A 19,349-nucleotide genomic window follows, 5' to 3' on the forward strand; every position below is an offset into this window, starting at 1 on the left:
ATTCCTCGTCTGCAGTGGAGATGGAGAGCGTTTCGCGACTTCACCGATCCGCCGACCGCGGCGGGGGAGGAAGTAGAGTGGCTGGCTGCGCTTTCGACGCACGTCCGCGCGAGTGAGAGGATTGGTGGGGAGGCGGGCGGCTTCGCGGTGTCGAAAGCGGAGTATGAGGGGCTGGAGCGGGATCTGCGGTGTAGGAGCGAAGAAGTGTCCCCGCAGGACCGTGTATGGCTGCTGCGGGATTTGAAGACGTGCGAGTTTGTGAGGTCGGAGGGTTTGGAGATTCCGGTGCAGTATACGGAGGGGGGGAGACAGGAGACGAGCTTTAGCGAGGTGCTGCTGAAGCGGATTTGCTGGGGGAATCCGCGAGCTACGAGGATGGAGGAGTTAGGGTTGCAAAAAGGGGTGTGGGCGGGGCATCACTTTGAAGTTGTGACGGAGGAGAGGCATAGGGCTGAGTACGGGACGCGGACGAGTTGGGAGGATGTTACTGAGGAGGTTGTGGGGGAGGTTGGGAAGCTGAGGCGTGAGCTCAATTTGAAGAAGTGTCTCGCAGAGTTGACGGGATTGGGTTATTAGGAGTTCGTGGAATTGGTATGCTACAGCATTAAGGATCTAGTCCTGCGATATAAAGTTTAGGCACTCTCTCTTGCCACTGCTTGGGGTACCCCTATGGATCTTCAAAGTCTGAAAGACAATGTCAATAACGATGCAGTAAAGATTCGGCGGCCTTTTAACTAGCTGCCTATATGCTAGCTGGGCTACTCCTCACGGTGGTATCGAGTAGTCAAGAGTGGAACCTGTGCAGTGGTATATCCGGGTGTCCAATCTTATGACGTAGTCACAACCAATGGCAGAATGGTGTGTACAGACGGGGGTTGAAGCAATTTATTGGAGCTATAGTCTTGATCTGGTATCATGTTTTTGTTGGAGCCCCACGGACACACTCTTCGAAGAGCATCATTGCTCCATTATGCATTTATTCGTCACCCGGGGTATCCCATTCAGACCGCAAGCATCAATCCAGCCACAGCACCTCCAGCGACCGCTCCTAGAACGTGTGGATACACCATACCTGCCGCACCAGTGCCAGCCGGGGCCGTCGCTGACTGCGTAGTAGAGCCGCTCGTAAGGGTGGTGGGTACGGTGGGAGTAGGGGTCTTAGACAGGACCGTCGAGTTCGAGATGGACAAGATCGAGAAGGTCTCGATGACCGAGGGCGTGGAAGTAATCTCAGAAACCACACTGACCGTAGTTGCAGCTGCAGGGACTGTTGTTGTGACGGTGGTCCAATCGCTCCAGCCTGGACGTGTCAGCAAAGAACACAAGAGACGTGTTGGTAGCTCTTACTCTGAAGTCCGCTCCAAGAATGTCCGCTCCAAGAGTGTCCGCTCCAAGTGTTGTGAATGCTCCAGCTGTGCCATTCCGAACCAGTGGGTGACTCGGTGAGGCAGCCGAATCCGCCTTCACGCGGCCAATCCGTGCAAGCGGTAGGTAAGCTGGTGGGGTAGGAGCTCGGCCAGGTGGTTTGGATGGTGAAGATGCCCTCGGTGGTCTGGTCCCAGTGAAAAAAGCTGTTTGTGGTAGCTTCGTCAGCCAGTGCGAAGGCGGTGAGGCCGAAAAGGAAGGCGATAGCTTTGAGAGCCATGATAGCCGTTGGTGAGCTTGAAGCTGGTGTTGTTGACGAGAGTTAGTGCGAGCAGACTGTCAGTTAAAATATTGCAACGGCTGGAGGAGCCGGGCTGGACGCGTGGCAAGAGCTGTGGTAGGTCGAAGGCAGGTGGTAGCAAGCAGCGAGGTACGAATGCCTAGGTGAGGTGGACAAGGTAGGACGGTAACCAGATGAGGCAGGAAGACATCTTGAGTTCTGTTTAGACAGCAATGTCGACACTGTTAGTTCCGCCATCGAGAGAATGCCCAATTCATGGACCAGAGATCCAACGCTGCCCGCACTGTTGCCAGCCCTTCCAGGACTGATAGTGGGGGAGCCGGCGAGGCTGAGAGTTGAGAGCTGAGAAGATCTGCGCTACTATGCTTGGCGACGCTAAACCTCAAACGTTTAGATAGGGGTCTATCATGGAGAGAATCCATTCTGCAACTCCACACCCGTCCAACGTACACCCATCATTTCGTTAGATCAACCCCGAAGGACCTCGACCTCATGGAGCGCCAAGAATACGGTCGTCACGCGGTGGAATTGCTTATACGCACGACTTGAAAGAAAGAGCAGAGCAATGCGAAGAAAAACCCCTGTTTCAACACCCCAATCTGCACGGTGCCCGACCCCCTCAGCTCACGTGATGATGCGCCGCTGTGGCTGAGGTCGGCTCAGGCCCGGCTCAGCTTCGGCTCACCAGTCGTGGGTGTATGAGACTCTGGTTGAATGCAGGAGGGAATACCGGACGAAGTTCTACCTATGAAAGGCGCTCGCGATGAGTAGATATTCAAGGCACGATAGGACAGAATGAAGAGAAATCGGCAGTTGTCAAGTTCCGGCAGACGAGGCGAGTGGCAAAGGTTTCCAAAGATGTATCGGGCGTAACTCCAGCACCAACCTCCGAGCTTGGATAGCTCAAACAAGATATACCTACTTGCCTGTTGCTGTCTATCTTGATGCATGGATGCTGGGCAGGGGAGAGAGAGCTGGGCGCGCGGGACAGGGACCAGCCAGCCACCCGTTCTCAGAAATACTCAGGTCGTGCCCGGAATCTGAAACCTCGCGTCCTCTCTCTTTTTATTACGACGTGGCAGCTGAAGGCAAAGTAGGCTGAGTTTTCCATTCAGACGATAGCGATGATTGCCAAGATGACACGGTTTGAGCGGCTTTCTCAGCCCAAGCCTGGGCGCAAGGCTCACTCGGACTCAGCCTTGCTGCTGCCAGGGCTGCTCTGCATCTGGCGCTCGGCACTGATAAATGGTCGAAATTGCGAGGTCATCCTAGCCAGCACACTACACGCTGTGTTAGCTTATAGATGTGTTCCATACGCGGCACTTGTAGGTTGCTCTCCGGACTGTCCCCTTGATTAATGCGTTTGATCGACCCTGTGGCGTGCGTGGCACTCAACAGGTCCTTCGGCAAATCCTTGGCTCTTTCAATTTCCCGCTAGTCTGTGCTTTTTTCTGGACCGCAGGGCTGTGCATTGTAGGCTGAGCACATTTCCGGAGCTATTACATTCCCCGCTTCTACCATTCTCTCAATAGCAATCTTTCATACAAGTACCTTTTGAAAATTATCAATTCTATCATTCCTACTTTAAAACACTCGAGAATAACCTTACTTGTATCACCTGACTATCCATTTCGGCCGTATTTCCTGCTCAAGTGCAAAACGAAAACCCGCCTGACTCCACGGACGCGGGGCAACATCGACAATCGACCAGGAACTCTTCCCGTATAATAGTTCTCCACACCCAACGCTGCCGTCATCGTCATATGTGAAGTGGCGATACCGCCATAAAGAACTTGCGATCACGGCTTTCGCTATGCTCAAGCGGAAAGCACCCTCTAGCATTGATGAGGCCGAGAAGAGGCCGGAGAGAACGCCATGTATACCAGAGCCTGGATACAGTCCACCTAGTATCCGTTTCAATGCGCTTTGCTCAGTCTGTGAAGCAACGTTCTCCCGTGTAAGGGAGGATCAAAATACATTTTCCTGCTTTCATAGCATCACAGAGCTCATTACGTCGGCTGCGGAAGGATGTCATTTCTGCAATCTAATAACAAATAGCATGAGTTCGAGCAAGGGCTCTCCACAACTCATGAAAGAAAATCTTCTGACAGAGAATGATCCTCAAACAACGGCGACATTTAAAGGTCTTAAGGCGGAAACACGTTATGTTGCAGATATCGGAATCTCCTTTTTACTACGCCGTAGTGACGCGCTTGATCACGATGTCCTCGCTGAAGTAGATTTACTCTTTGGAGATGGCGCAGGTAAAGCCCGTCCAGCTCTCTTCTTCAATACATTGTCTAAAATGACTCTTCAGATGATACCGGAGAATTCACGCTGAGCGGGGATTCCCAAAGCGAAAACAGCTGGGATCAAGTCCTCCAATGGAACAGGCAATGCTTGGAAAAGCATCTCGCCTGCAAACCCAGCTCAACCGCTATTCCGAAGAGTGACTACCCAGCTCGATTGATCTGCGTGGGCGACAACCCCAGCACCATTGTCAAGCTTTTTGAAACATCGAAAATAGAAGTATCGAAGAGTTATACAACACTTAGTCATTGCTGGGGCAGTCACATCCCTCTCAGGCTCCTCACCGATAACTATTCCTCGCTTCTTGAGGGATTCAAACTGATTGATCTCCCTGAGACATTCCGAGATGCAATTACAACGACAAGGAAGCTGGGTATCCCTTTTCTCTGGATTGATTCTCTATGCATAATTCAAGACTCTGCCGTGGATTGGTCCACAGAGTCGAGCAAAATGGGCCAGATTTACAAAAATTCCTATCTAAATCTGGCGGCAGCGGCGGCTAAGGATTCGACTGAGGGTTTATTCTTTCCACGATCTCCTTTGCAGTTTGTACCATGTCACGTTAGAGCTGGTCGGACTGGAAATATGAGATCTGTGAGATCAACTTACAGTCCAGAAGGAGCGGGCTCGGACGAAATGATTCTCTACTCCAGAGCGTGGGTATTCCAGGAATGGCTATTAGCGCCAAGGACGCTGATTTTTGGAAAGAATGAGCTTTTGTGGGAATGCGGTGAACTCAACGCCAGTGAAGTATACCCTAAGGGGTATCCAACTCTTTTGGATTCAGTGAAGGGGGTGGAAAGACTACGCCTTGCCACACTCCGCAATGAATGGCAAAATTTATACTGCAAAGATTCCATCGAGCGTTGGGAGTTATGGTGTCGGGTAACCAACGATTACTCGAAGCGAAAATTGACTAGATTTTCCGATAAGCTCGTGGCGCTGTCAGGTTTTGCGGCTGAAATGGCAAAGAGCTGGGAAGGAATGGACTATTTGGCGGGTATTTGGTCATATCGGCTTCGTCGTGGCCTGCTCTGGCGTTGTGTTGAACCCGTTAAACTTTGTCATCGGCTAGTATGTACGACACCGTCTTGGTCATGGGCATCTACAGATAGGCCTGTCTTCACAGACTTCGAACACCACTTCATCGATGGGTTAGTCGAGATTCTAGATGCTAGCATCCAGCATTCGGTACCGTCACATCGATATGGCGCAGTAATCGATGGCCACATCAAGATTAAAGGACCGATGCTGAAAGCGACGATAGTCGAGCGTAAAGACGACGGAGAATGGAACATTCTTCTCTCAGACGATTCGAAAGAGAACACGGATGGCTCGGAACACGATGGCTCGGAACACGATAGCTCGGAACACGATGGCTCGGAATACGATGGCTCGGAATACGATGACTCGGAAGATCTGGACTCAAGTTTGCCATTTACGATTCGAGCGACAATCTGCTGGGACGATCCGACATTTCAAAAGATCATTAAAGCTGCATCCGTATATCTGGTGCCATTCGAAATATCTCTGCTGCCGGATGACGCCGGCTTGGATTTGCAAGGCCTGATACTGCTCCCTACGCTCACAAATGCTGGACAATTCCGTCGCCTAGGATGGTTCAGAGTTGAAGATAAGTGGCGCGGTAACAAGCATATGAAGAGATCGATTTCACTTAGCTACGATGATAATTCACCTCGGGATTCTGTGCCAGAGGAAGTGGAAAGTTTGGACGGCTGTTTGCAGGTGCCCCCAGACAAAATCGATGGTCTTTGGCCGTATCGCACAGCTCTTGAGCTTAAAGCGATATGGATAGATATAAACGCGAGAGAAGCTGCAGAAAGGGAAGCAGCTTCGTATGACGTGCGGACACGAAAGATACAAGAATTCATGGTTGATTTGACGAAGGCAGCGAACCGAGATGGTACTATTTCACAAAGCGGTCAATCCAAGAAGGATGATTTCTATTGTAACGGAATGATGAATACAACTCTCTTGGAACGTTACGGTGACGACATGAGGCATATTTATCCGAAGATCCATTCTTTCCTGGTTATGACGTTTATACGTTTCAATTCGGATAGAGAAGAAGGTAAGCTATGCGAAGAGTTGTATGAGGAACACCATGGAAATGGGTATTTCACCTTTCGAATTGTATAACATACCAGACACCTTTGTCTATTTTTTAGTCTTCCTGTCACGGATCGGAGGCACGGACACGGGACGTGAAAAAGGAACGGATGAGCACGTGGAACGTAGATAGTTACCCTCGTGAAGAGCCCTAAGCTCACCACTCACTTACCTTTGAATACAATTCTATTCAATAGCCAGTCGCCTTCGGACGTGCACGTGCTGGATGCACGCATACGTCCCTTACACTTACACTTTTCCGATTAGACTTGCGATCTGGACGTGGCTCCTCTCCATCCTTCTTTTTGGTCAAAGCATGTTCTGTTCCTTCATCACTCTTTAGATTTAAGAGTTTATGCTGGAGGTTGGCTTTCTTTATAGGCGGTGCGTATTCTATTCTTCGCTCTGCGCTTTTGGCAAGGCGCGTACTTGGAGTTATAATAGTATTCCACTCGTAAATAAGGGATACACTAATTACGTTATTAAAGAATGGTCTCTATAGACAGTTTCGCTATATAATAAGCCAAAGTGTAGGGCCAACAATGCTCTAGGGAAGCTAGAGAAATGAAAGCTTCTGGACGCAAGAGACTAGGGCGTGACCCTAATAATCAGAAGGCAATTCTATTTGGCGCTGGAATTATTCTACTACTTTTAATAAAGGCGTGAATGGTATTTATTTAATGAGCTGCTGGTGACGTGGCTGATAGTGCATGTTGCCCTAGTTCAGCCTCGTCTGGAATGTCTAATGAGAGCCTGCGACCTCCATGGTGCCTAGAATGCGCCGTGTCTTTGCTTGGCGCTCTGTAATCTACATTAGGGCGGGGTTATCCATATTTTGGACTAAAAGGCGCCTTGTTCGGCCTTGTAGGCGTTTAAGTGTCTTTCTCGACTGCGACCATTATATAGCATATCACTAAGACTAAGCTTTGTATAACTATATTGCCGTATAGCCTTATAGGTAGATTTGAAGATGTACTAAATAATATACACCCTAAAATTTAACTAGGCCTTCTAGCTTCTAAGTACCCTTTGCCTGTCAGGCCTTAGACGGCCTTTTCCTTTGTTCTAGAAGCGACATTCACTTGTAGTCACAAGACAGGCACGTGGAGCACGTGATCACCATGTGGGACGCTAGCGGCTAGCGCCAGCAGCGCCAACAACCTACATCAGGCCGCTCCGCTCTTGCCTCTCTTCTCTCTTGGTATCACAACTTTTATAGCATAGCAATGCAACCTTTTCTAATTGCTGTTTGCCTATCGAGTCCTCACATTGCCTTACTAATAAATATTTGCTGCTAGCTAAGCAGGAGCAGCTTAGTTCTTTAAACGGAAAAAGGAGATTGCATGTCCATTTTAATAATATAATTGTCTTGAGACAGGTCAATCCTAAGAGCGTGACTGTCTGGGAAAAATCCTCATCTTAAGGTGCTACCGTCTTCAGACTGTGGCTGTCTTAAGACTATGGCTATCTTAAGACCATGAAGCCCTAAGAACATGTCGTCTTAAGGACGTGCCGTCTTAGGAACGTAATTGTCAGCAGAATGGCCTGTAGCATATTAGACAGTAAGTTTACTCAAGACTTGGGGCCTGGAAACTGGAACCTAGCAGGTCCACGGGCTTTCCGTGGCAAGGTGAGGATCCCTGTTTCTGTCAAATACAGGCCCCACCCCTTAGTCTCAGCTCGGATCCGCACACCCCAGCTCAGCCACAGCTCAGGCTGGAGCAGGAGCAGCTTAGTTCCCTGAACGGGACAGGAAAGTGCTTATGTGCGGATTGGGGTGTGGAACTCGCTGTTGCAATACAGCGATCAACAGCTCTTCCAGTTCAGAAGCCCGCAAAGGTCACATGTACACCTCTTAGCCGATATGCCGACAGGAAATTCTCCAAGGCCAACCGCGTGATGGTTCCTATTCAACACGAAATGAGAATCGTAGAAACCCCTCTCGGATACTCCGCATTCGACTTCTCTGGACGATCCGAGCTAAAGCAGACTAATCGGTTTCGTATGTGTTGTCATGTTTCTACATTACCTTGCCGGAAGTCTGGGTACGTTCTAGTGAGACACCCAGAAGAGTACTGTACTAGGACACCAAATTTGGGCTTTTCGTCTTTCCATCTCTTCCAGATTAATGATGATGTGTTGAAGCACCACAATCAACGGCCAGTAAGTCGATGTAAGAGCATGAAACCTCCCTAATTCAAGCTCTCAAGGCCTTTTCATCTCATCTTAACTTTATGATGCACGGGAGTACCTCAAGCGGTGGCAAGCGAGTGGTGGTGAACACCTCTTGGCCGGACTCCATACTCGAAAAACTTTCTAGCTCATCGAGCTTCGTCTATAATCAACGTCGCGTATCGAGATCCTCATGTGAAAACTAATGGCAAGTCTAGAGTCCAGAACAGCAGGCCACCACATCGTATGGCAACCCTTTCAACATTTCTTCAAATTTGAAGTGAACTCCTATTGGTTGCAACAAAATACCCAGCTCGTCATGGCCATTGTGGTGTTCCGGTCAGACGAACTTATACAGCCTTGTCCACGATACAGCTGCTTCCAGGCCACACACCAACCAAACCTCACCAGGAATGAAGAACGAACGAGCGATAGAAACAGGCGTCATCTTGGTTGCAGCACTACACCATCAGACTAGTCGCTCGTTACACCTCCCTCTTCCAATCTGCAGCTCTATCTCGCGTAAAGGCCGAATATGAGAGCTGCAACTCGACCCATTTGAACAACGCAGATGTGAGCCCTGCTACATGAACTTGATCACACGGACCATGGGCAGCACGACTCATGCCCCAGCTGAAAGCGCCCTGGGTATAAAAGACCGCTCATGTTAAGCTCGCTAATACATGTTCAGAAACCTCCTAACTGACCAACATACTCTCTCGTCTTACCCTCTATAGCAAGCAAGCATCATGAAATTCCACAACATCACCACCCTCTTGGCAACTGCCTTCCTCCTCACAGCTAAAGGCGTTCACGCCGACTGCGTCTCTGACTGCCAAGCCTGCACAGCGTGAGTTCTGCACCATCTCAATTTCGTAGACAAAGAACTAATGATACGGATATAGGACATGTCTCTTAGAAGGTGCGCCCAATAATATATCGCCAAACTTCAGCAAGACGAGAACTAACTAATCATTCGAGCGAGTAGGCTAGTGGAGCTGCCGCACAGGATCTCACTTACTGCGTCGGGAATTGCGTTGTCAAGTTCTTGTAAAGAAGAGACGATACGCCGTAGTACTATTACTAGGTCACTAGCTTAGGCACATGGATATGCCACTGCTCTGGCTTTACTCTTGCTCTCTCAACACCACTGTAGGGGGTGCCCCGAGTAACATGTTTTCAGTCAGTCAAAAGGTAGTTTAATCTCCACTGCGTGAACCTCTACATCGTATTTGGAGTTTCCAGGCCTGTTGGGGTACCCCAGCCAGTCGCAAGGAGTGCCCAAACATCTGTCTTCGTACTGTTCAGGACACTCTGATACAGTGGAAAAGAAGTCTGCAAGACAACAACCAACGCCTTTTTTATTTCATTACTCACATGATGCGTTAATCTTCGCAGCCACGCATCAGATATTACCCAAGTACTCTTCAAACACCACAGCACTAAACTACGCAAACCGCCTGCCCCTCAACCCGCCACCCACATACGTCCTCTTCTCCGCTTCCTCCCTCTCGCCCAGAATCTCTCGCTTTGAATACGCCGTTTTCTCACTCGTCAAGCAGCCATTCTCCACACAATCCGCAATCACCGCACTCGCCAACCGCCCCTCGAAATACGCCCCCTGCAAGTACCCAAAATACTTCCTACTCGTCCCCTCACCCGCAAAAAAGAGCCTCTGGCTTTCCGGACTTGGCATATCCGGGTCCGGCAGCGGCGCGCGGATCGCGTTCTGCTGCTCCACCGTCGCGCCGGCGCCCCAGTTGGTGAAGGTACCGCGGAAGAGCGGGTCGAGCGTCCAGCGCGGGATGACGATTTCGATGGGCGAGGGGATACCAGAGCCATACATGGTGCGCAGGACAGTCATGCAGGCGTCGACGACTTCTTGCTCGGTTTGCAGCTCGGCTTGGTAGGCTTGCGCCGAGGTGAGGGTGACCATGAAGAGGTGGGAGCCCGGGTAGAACTTTGCGACGTCGAGGGATTGCCAGACGGCGTAGTAGCCGCGTTCGTCGGGGTCGGCGTAGACGGAGAACTGGGGGTGAGGTTAGTTACTCTCTAAGTTACGCTTGTTTGATGCTGTGAGAGGTTTCCCCGTGCTCAACAATTTGGGAGGGAGTAAGTGGCGGTATAGTATGGGTTACATACCTCGGTGTCGTTCCAGAACTTGGAGGGAAATTGCATGAAGATCTTCATGTACGTGGCCATGTGGAAGTTCGCAATGGCATCCTTCTTCCAATCAGGCAGCTCAGGATCGAACGTCACATCCGTATTCTGCAGCACGCCAATGCTGAACGTGCACAGCGCGAACTCTGCTTCGATGGTCGTATTGTCCGCTGTTGTGACAATTACACCGTCTTTGCTGTACGCAATGGTGGTCACCGTCTCGTTGTACAGGATCTTCTCCGCGAAATTGGGGATCTCGTCCGCTTGGCCTTGTGCAATCATGCGGAACCCACGCTTGTCGAAGACGAAGTTATTGGAGTCGTTCCCGAAGCCGTCGAAGTTGTAGATGAAGCTGTTGATGTTCTGGATGAAGCTCGACTGCACCGGCGGCTCGGCGTACTCCCAATCAAACTCGAAGTACTCCGCCGTCTTCTCGTACGGCGTCTGTGCGACCCATCCCGCCAAGTTCAAGCCGGCACGGAAGTTGAGATCGGCCTGCCCGCGCTCCTGGCGAAGGTCTGAGATCTTGGTCGCGTTGACCAGGGCGTGTTCTTCATATCGGGCGAAGGCCTCTTCCAGCTTGCCGTCGAAGTCGTAGCCGCGGCCGTCAAAGTAGTCGATGTTTTCCCAATCGCTGTACACATTGGTCACATTGTACTTTTGTGCGAGGGCCCAGATAGGGTTCGTCCCGAGGCCTTGGACCCAATTGGCACCGATCTCGATGGGGTAGCCACCGATAGATGCAGGCTTCAGTCGGCCGCCTACCTCGGGGAGGGCCTCGACGATGATGAAGTCGGTGATATTGCGTTCGAGGGCAAGAGCTTTGGCGGCAGTCACGCCGGTAAGGCCAGCACCGAGGATGACGACTTTGGTCTTGTGGACTGCGGCTTCCGCTAGAACGGCGGCGGAGAGGAGTGATGCAAGGAGAGGAAACGAAGACCGCATGATTGACGAGTCGAGACAAGTAGAGACCAGAAAAGAATCCGGACGTCGCTCTCACCATGGACGCTCTATGGCTTTTGTACTTACCTGCCTGCTCACAAGATCCACGACTCTGTGGCCACTCGAATAAACCATCGTAATATAGCAATGAGCAAGCCGCTGCATTTGTCCGATGTTAGACCCAGACTCTCTGTGTTCTCACCTATCAAATACCTCTGCTTGTGTACACTTGCCTAACACCGCTTGAGGTTCTCCGATACGTCTTCAAAAATTTGTAAAACTTTGACTTTGACAAAACGAATAGCCCTTCGGGCCACCTCAGACGATGTCAGACCGCCTGTCACTTTATGTTCAACAAAGCCTAGCTGGGCATGTGCTGTTTCTCCGCATCTTGCATTACGGTGGACACGGTATAGCTGATCTTGGAGAGTGAATCGATCGGCTTCGGATTGCGGAGAAGCGCCCAAAGCGTAGCTCGATGCGGTATATTGAGACGACGGCAAATTTTTACTGAGAGCTGTTGTGGGAACTCTGCACGAGCAACCGAATGAACTGTTGATGTGGGTTTGGGGCATCGACATCAGCGAGAACTAGTGAGTTGGAAATCTCCTTGAATTACACAACGCTTTTCTGGGGTACAAAAATCATATGGAAAACTGAGGAAACTATAACTTATCAGATTCTTGACTTTCAATGTATTGACAGCCGTTCGAAGTGACTGTATCTATTATGAAACCCACGTGACAACTGCGAGATTTCGAACTATGCGTCCAGTACTAGGTAGGTCATAAGTCTGGGCACACGAATCTATCACTGCTTGGCTCCAGGCTTGCTCACTCGACACCACTGTGAGGAGCGGACCAGGTAGTAAGCAGCCAGTCAGTCAAGAGGCAGTCCGATTTGGATTCCTTGAAACTTGACATCATACCTACAAAGGTAGGTTCTTAAATTTCCGTAGGGTATCCCAAACAGTGGTAAATGCGTGTGCACAGACTTATGACCTGTCACTATATATCGAACTATGCGTCAATTATAGTAAAGTCTAGTGGTAAGTTCTCTTAGACAATGGAGATATAGCTTTACACACCGTACATATGCCCTTTTCTTGTATCAACCTCTCTTCATACCGTTCAAACAAACCTACACCCTAACAACCAACTTCTCCCCACTAACCCCTTTCCTAATGCCCTCCAGCCCCTTTTCCACAGCCTCCCATCCCTCTCCTACTATCTTCACCGGCAGCGGGAGCTTATACCTCCCCTCCTCCAACAGCGTCTCCAACGCCACCATCACATTCTCGCTCCCATTCAACTTCGGCAAATCTCTTGACCTAAACAAGACCGACTCCACCCCCTCAGGAACCTCAATCTCCTCATCCCCCGTCCACACCTGCGCATACCGCTTCGGCCCATCCGCGCCAAACGCCTCAAAAACATCCCGCTGCGTCGCCCCGGCCCCCACAGCATCAAAAACCGCATCCACCCCCCTCCCGCCCGGGCTCGCCGCCCTAACATCCTCCACCAACGACCCCGACGCCCGATTCACCACCCCCTCCACCCCCAGCGCCCTCAAATGCGCATGATGCCTCGGCGAACTCGTCGCCAGCACCCGAACCCCCGGCCTCGCCAGCCTCAGCACCTGCACCGCCGCCGCGCCCACCCCGGAACTGCCCCCGAGCACCAGCACGCTCGCCACCTCCACCACCCCCTCGGTCGCCCCGCCGCGCAGAAACGGCAGCGCCATCCCCAGCCCCACCCCGACCCCCACCACCGCCGTCAGGTAGCACACGCCCACCCCGGCCGCCTGCTCCCAGCTCCACCCCGCGGGTTTCCGCGCGACGCAAGCTTCGGGCACGACGGCGTACGTCTGCCACGCGGCGCCGCCGTCGCCGGGCGTGAAGAGCGCGAGCACCGCGTCGCCGGGCGCGAAGCGCGTCACGGCGGACCCGACGGCGGTGATGGTGCCGGCGCCGTCAAGGCCTGGGACTAGGGGCCAGGAGGCGGCGCGGGCGCCCGTGTCGAGCATTTTGGCGTCGGCGGGGTTGAGGGCGATGGCGTGGAGGTGGATGGTTACGTCGGTGGGGGAGGGGGGAGCGGGGAAGGGCGCGGTGGTGGTGGTTAGGGGGTGGCCGAGGGAGGGGGCGAGGAGTTTGGTGTTGAGGGGGGATGGGGAGGACATGGTGGGGGATGATGGGGAGGCTGGGAGGAGTTAGGTTGGGAGGGGTGGGGAGGCTGGATGAGGAGATAGGGGGTTAGACGTACGATGTTTGATGAGAGTTGAGGGTGTTGCGGATATGAATAGACTAGGTGACTGATGCGTCCTTGAAAAGCGTCGAGAGAAGAGAACAAGGTTTGGCGTCTTGAGTAATGGTCTAGCTTCATACATCCCCCAGCGAAACGTTCTCAATCATTGCGTATACTTCAAAACGTGGATGCTTATGACGGAACTAGTAGCTCGGAGATAGAAATCAGAACGGACTTACGGTAATCACATCTTCTACACGCGCTTCGACGTTTGCAGAAGTGAGAGCGAAGTATACGTACCTGCGTAATATACCACTGGACTTCAAACCCAAGATGCGACCTACACGATGACTTGAAGTGTAGGTCACTGAGCGGATACCCGTGAAAGAAGCCGAACGACGTCAACATCACGTGCCCCACACTCCCATCAGCCAATCAAAGCACGTTCACCGCAGTCTCCCAGAACACCCCTTCCCATACACCCCATATCCGCATACCGAACTAGCCATGCCATGAGCCGGATGAACAGCACGAATGTCCTTATCACCCCGCCCAACCCCCCCGACGCCCCAAAAAACCCACAAAGCGGCCCTCAAATGGCCAACACACCTCCCGGAGTTATCTCCACCATCCCCCCCCACCTCAACTGCGCGCGTCGCAGAGCGCGGTTCGCAAGACACGCCCACATTACTTAAAAACCTAGCGTGCCCCTCCATTCTCTCTGGAGAACACTTCACACATTTGATCTAGATGTTTGAATTGAAAGAATGCCGCTTCATTAACAATATCTCATCACCCAGCTATGCGATCAACCTATTTACAATGCATTTCCAAATAAAAATAGCGAGTGGAAAATGGCCCGGGGGGGGAGGGTATCAAGCCGTCTCGCCGTTAGACTTCTGCAACTCGCTCGCTTTCCCGTCCATCCATCTATCCATCCCTTTCCAAAGTCCTGCTCTCTCTCATTACAACTCAGTCCCTCAATCTTTCATTAACAACACGCTTCGTTGACATCACGTCCAGCCATCACTCCCATTTTTCTTATCAAAAGAATATCACGTTCCTTCCACTACTAGTACATCACTAGTAGTGCCCTCTCGTTGCAATTCTTAACACATCTCTACTCCTTTCCCCCATGAAACCCCTCCCAAACCCACGCCACCGCATCCCCTCTGCGCACCTCAGGTTTATGAATCCGCACACACCACAAGAACCAATCCTCGACCGGCCTCAAATTCAGCAGCATCCGATTCCCCGTCCACGCAAGCCCACACACACACGCGCCCGCCACAGCATCGAGGATGAAATGGTTGGCCGTCGCAATAATAGCAATGAGGATAGTCAGCGGATACGCGATCCCAATCGCCAGACACATCAGCCGCCTGCGGCTGAAAAGCCGCAGCCGGAACGTAGACCGGCTCCCGATGCGGTACGACAGCGTGCGACAGCGGCGGTGGTGCGGCGCGAGCGGGATGGTGGCGATGGTGAGGCCGATGAGGAGCGAGTAGCCGAAGTGCAGCGACGGCATGGCGGCGTACTGGTTGCAGAACTTGTTTTGCGTCCACACGGAGCTCTCGCCCTCGGCGCCGTGCACCGTGTCGACGAAGCCGAAGCTGCGGGCTTCGTCGCCGATTTCGCCGGGGACGTTGGGGTCGGAGAGGAGGCGCGGCGGCATGCAGGGCCAGGCGGTGAAGACGATGAAGGCGATCAGGTTGCAGACGGCCATGGTGCGGCGGCGAGCTTCGTAGAGAGCCGGGCTGGCGGTGGATACATCGTCTGGGACGGGTTTGGTGGCAGGAGTTGGCAGGGTGAGGGTTGGGCGGGAGGTGTAGTGGAAGAGCCAGACGAGGAAGAGGATGGTGCCTGGGATGTGGATGAAGGAGTAGATGCGGTTGATCCAGTGCATGAGCAGAGGGTGTGCGAGGAACCAGTGCTGGATGGGGAGCTCTTGGAAGAGGCCGAGGCGTTGTTCGATGTGGATTAGTTGTAGAGCATGCTTCCGCGCGACTGCGACGGTGCCTTCGACGAGAGTCAACGCTGTGAGGGCGCGGCCGATTTGGTAGACCTGGTCTCGTTAGTAAGGATGATCAAAAAGGCTGATGGATGAACAGGAAGGGTAAATTGTGGGGTGTGGCGCAGACACGGGAAGTGGAGCATACCCAGTAGATCAAGGCCCAGTACCACGCCTCCACCAAGAACGGGAACTTCTGCAACAGCCGGCTCAGAAACTTCCCCTTGAACCTTCGCGTATTCGGCGAAGTCACCTCCGCTCGGATTCCCAGCAGCGATATCTCTCGTCGCCGCCAAAACGAGTCCTGTGGCGCAAGCAGCGACGGCGAAGCGGGTCGGTCGGAGCTCCCCAGAAGCGAGTCTGTCAGTTGCGGACTGCTGGATCCAGACTCAATGCTATCAGGCGACGAATCCCAGCGCGACCGCGGGCTTTGGGATCGAGAGTTCCGCGCGAACATGTTGTAGTTCTTGTTGCGATTGATCCACGTGCCACCGAAGAGCAGCGTCACCACGACGAGCGGCTCTGCTATTGCGCCGATTCCCATGATGGCGGATTTGCTATCTGTGGCGAGGACGTGGGGAAGACGAGGAAGAGTTCGAGAGGGCTGCAATTACGCAGAGGGGGCTGTTGATTATATTCTCAGGTGGTAGCAGGATGCACGCTCTGGACCTCCGGCGAGTGGCACGAGCAAGGATTAAGAAGCCCGGGATCAAGATATGCGGATAGCACTGAAGCGGGATGCCGATCTCTGTCGAGACTACAGCGAGGTATGTATGCACAGGAGGAGGAGCGGACACAGAGTTAGGAGAGCAGGAGAGAGGAAGCAGAGGCTAAGGAAGGAGAGCTGCAATGAGAAGTGAGAAGCGACAATAGGAAGCCAGCGGAAGGTCGGCGGCGGAGATTAGAGACATAGGGCTGGCTGTCGACTTGGCATCCAACTCGTGGCTGCCGGCGCCGCTGCTGGAGGCCTCCGAGGCCCCTGCCCGGCCGTTGGTGAGCTCTGCTGGCGCTGCCACGGTACCTGGGAATACGCCGATGCGTCATCATCCATCGAGTGTGCGCCGTGAGCGCGACTCTTGACGGCTGCCTATCGTGAGACGAAGCGGCAGCCCTCGCAGCTGTCCCTACTGTCTGCCACATGCTGCAGCTGCCTGGCCGTCGTCCACGGCGCCTACTGCTGGTGCGGATGAGGCCTGACGGGCATCATCGGCCGGGTTGGAGGATGATGAAGAGCTGCTCGGAGGCCGTGGTTGGAGGGCACGCGAGCATCCCTGCTCCGACAGGACGCAAGTAGCTTAGCGGCCGCTGCTGCCGGACGCGTGCGCCACAAAGCGCGCCAGGCCTAGTGTTTGTCAATCGGAGGCGCCATCTCGGGCGAATCAGCGCGGCCGTCGAGCTCGGCCATATCGGCCAGCGACGCATCCGTTTTCCGAATGTGATGCTGTCTCGTGACTTTTGCGTGCATGAGTGCATAAAGCGGCCAATCGAGGCTTGATGCAGCCTGAGAGCAGACGACCTCTTTCCCAGGCTGTTGATGGGCATTCAAAGAAGCCCGATAAGCTTTTGACCGCCTTCAAGCCACCATTCCGCTGTGGCGTCCGAGGATAAAGCCGAGGGATCGCTGCGCATCACTCATGCATCATCTGTCTTCTTACAAAGCCTATGCGTGCTGAAGTAGCTCCTCCAGATAGCGTTAAAGAGCCCGCTGATGAGCCCACGATGAGCTGCCATCGTGTTGATGGGGATGGCCGGATATGAGCTCGGGGTGAGGTTGCGCTCTCGTGATACGTAGCCCATGTCAGAAAGTAGACCCTTTTCCAACGTTTTCGATTTCTCCCCTCTTTAGCTCGCCGTTTCCATCTACTGTGTACAATTCGTCGTCATAGGGCTGCGTACACCTATCTGCCCCTATTTAAGGTGTGCTAGCGAGTTTATTAGTTGCTCAAATTGGCCGATTAACGTTACTTTCTCGTTCGGATTTCCGAAAACGCATCCAGGCACTTCAGACAGTGGCAGGAAGTTATATACAGCTCGGGGCCGCATTACCCGTGGCTTTCGCGTAGTGCAAGTTTCTCGTTTCTCGAAATTTGCCCCACTTCCACCTAACTAGTTAGGTGGCCGCCATCTCAGTGCACCGGCCACCTCAACGAATCATGATAATATACATTCACTATTCTACAGCCCTCCTAGGCCCAATCCCGTGCGCCTTGTTGTATTCACGTACAGCCTTCCGAGCGGCTACATCCTTAGCCAATTGCTGCCTCTTAATCTTATTAGATGCCCTCTTTTCTAGCCTCTCCAGCTTGTCACGAGCATCACGTAGCTTAGTCAATTCACTATTCTTCACTGCCTCCCTTCCTTCTTGGGCATACAACACCCCCCCCGTCTGAAGTGACATCCGAGAGTCCTTTTTATTGTCTTCTCTCTTCCTAGCAGCAGCTGTTTGGCGCTCCAAATCACGATATGCGGCGTTGCTAGCATGTGCAATTGCCATAGATCCGCGCATGTACTTGTAGTAGTATATCTTATGCATCTTATTATTAGATTTGTTTGCCAGACAGTTGGCCATCTTAGCAAGCATCCTAGCATTGCTTGGTGTCAAAATAGGCGGCGTTGTAGGCACTTCTGATGCTGTAGTGCAGGTGCAGGTGTTGCCGGTCGGTCAGGTAAAGGAAGCCGTATTTGTAAGATAACAATCTCTAGATTAAATAGAATAAGGTCTAATTTCCTCTATACGCTTATAATTATACTATGCTTAAATATTATTATTCTAAAGCAGTGAATTACTTATAGAAACTCCATCTTATTAAAATTTATGCACCCGTTTCTATACACTTAAGCCACTTCCTTACTATACTAATGCTTATATAGTTGAAACACTACAATATTAAGCGGCTGGTAGATGTATATTATATAAGGAATTATAGCAAAAAGAATAATATAATACTTATTGCAGTACTTAATAAATTGCCTTATAAAATGGCTTATATAGCTATCCAATATTAAGAGCCGATTTTTGCTAAGCTAACGCTTCCTGGAAAATAATTTAAAGTGCTTTGCCTACTAGAGAAGCAGTTTATTATTAATATATACAGTGTCGCTCACGCCTACTAAGTAGTTGCCTGGTAGTTCCTCTATAGTATTGGTAAGCCATTGCTTTTAGATGGTTTTGCCTGCCAAAAGGATAAGCGGCGGCAGCACCTCTCTATCGCCAGAGATACATTTACTAACTGTGGCTGATTTGCGGTTGGTATCCTTTGCAGCGGTGATTTAAATGCTCTTGGACGTTGTAATAACCTTTTCCTTCTTACCTATACCTAGGCGCACGCCTGTCTTATTATAGTTGTACTGGTTTCTTAGTTATATGCTATACAGGCCCACAGTATTATTATAGTCCTTATACCAACGCAATAGTACTTTTAGGTCCTCCGCTGCCTGCCTTTTAAGGTTCTTAGGATTCTTAGTGCACAGGTTGAATTCCGGGTGCTGCAGGAGGAAGCGGCGTGTCCAATGCTTGCCGCAGAGGGGTATGGCGGCCGGCCAAAATTAAATTGCACTCCTACTCCAATTCTAATATAGTAGCACGCGTTCCTAATTAATCACGTTGTTTTAGCCAGATCAGAAGGCCCTCTTCCTTATAAGGATACAGCAATAGGTTGTGTGGAATGCGTTCATTCCGTGGTGGAAGGCCTCGGGCACGATTTGTGACGCGTGA

At 51.9% G+C, this 19,349-nt stretch overlaps 6 protein-coding genes across 6 annotated transcripts; 1 reads left to right on the forward strand and 5 right to left on the reverse strand.

Moving 5' to 3' along the window:
• Nucleotides 1–788: 788 nt before the first annotated feature.
• BDZ99DRAFT_94915 (uncharacterized protein) lies at nucleotides 789–1,761 on the reverse strand. The gene is made up of 2 exons (XM_033729057.1): nucleotides 1,348–1,761; nucleotides 789–1,300 (listed from the first exon to the last, which is right to left on the reverse strand). The coding sequence occupies exons 1-2, from the start codon at nucleotides 1,643–1,645 to the stop codon at nucleotides 1,002–1,004; spliced, it is 597 nt and encodes a 198-aa protein (XP_033573394.1). The 5' UTR covers nucleotides 1,646–1,761; the 3' UTR covers nucleotides 789–1,001.
• Nucleotides 1,762–3,363: 1,602 nt separating this feature from the next.
• BDZ99DRAFT_466005 (HET-domain-containing protein) lies at nucleotides 3,364–6,293 on the forward strand. The gene is made up of 2 exons (XM_033720674.1): nucleotides 3,364–3,930; nucleotides 3,984–6,293. The coding sequence occupies exons 1-2, from the start codon at nucleotides 3,480–3,482 to the stop codon at nucleotides 6,134–6,136; spliced, it is 2,604 nt and encodes an 867-aa protein (XP_033573395.1). The 5' UTR covers nucleotides 3,364–3,479; the 3' UTR covers nucleotides 6,137–6,293.
• Nucleotides 6,294–9,725: 3,432 nt separating this feature from the next.
• On the reverse strand, nucleotides 9,726–11,383 carry BDZ99DRAFT_501267 (amine oxidase; the record flags this gene model as incomplete). The annotated part of the gene is made up of 2 exons (XM_033723796.1): nucleotides 9,726–10,307; nucleotides 10,421–11,383. 2 exons carry the CDS (start codon nucleotides 11,381–11,383, stop codon nucleotides 9,726–9,728), a joined length of 1,545 nt encoding a protein of 514 aa, XP_033573396.1.
• Nucleotides 11,384–12,345: 962 nt separating this feature from the next.
• On the reverse strand, nucleotides 12,346–13,958 carry BDZ99DRAFT_538690 (GroES-like protein). Its single transcript, XM_033726653.1, has 2 exons — nucleotides 13,642–13,958; nucleotides 12,346–13,578 (listed from the first exon to the last, which is right to left on the reverse strand). Exons 1-2 carry the CDS (start codon nucleotides 13,763–13,765, stop codon nucleotides 12,521–12,523), a joined length of 1,182 nt encoding a protein of 393 aa, XP_033573397.1. The 5' UTR covers nucleotides 13,766–13,958; the 3' UTR covers nucleotides 12,346–12,520.
• Nucleotides 13,959–14,389: 431 nt separating this feature from the next.
• Nucleotides 14,390–16,477, reverse strand: BDZ99DRAFT_449179 (uncharacterized protein). The gene is made up of 2 exons (XM_033718102.1): nucleotides 15,783–16,477; nucleotides 14,390–15,688 (listed from the first exon to the last, which is right to left on the reverse strand). Exons 1-2 carry the CDS (start codon nucleotides 16,176–16,178, stop codon nucleotides 14,744–14,746), a joined length of 1,341 nt encoding a protein of 446 aa, XP_033573398.1. The 5' UTR covers nucleotides 16,179–16,477; the 3' UTR covers nucleotides 14,390–14,743.
• A 1,350-nt stretch (nucleotides 16,478–17,827) lies between these two features.
• Nucleotides 17,828–18,203, reverse strand: BDZ99DRAFT_466008 (uncharacterized protein; the record flags this gene model as incomplete). Its single annotated transcript, XM_033720675.1, has 1 exon — nucleotides 17,828–18,203. A coding segment is annotated over one exon (376 nt), but the record flags the coding sequence as incomplete, so codon positions are not given.
• Nucleotides 18,204–19,349: the final 1,146 nt, after the last annotated feature.

Source organism: Mytilinidion resinicola (assembly GCF_010093595.1).
Source record: "Mytilinidion resinicola strain CBS 304.34 unplaced genomic scaffold BDZ99scaffold_16, whole genome shotgun sequence".
In the NCBI taxonomy this organism is placed as follows: domain Eukaryota; kingdom Fungi; phylum Ascomycota; class Dothideomycetes; order Mytilinidiales; family Mytilinidiaceae; genus Mytilinidion; species Mytilinidion resinicola.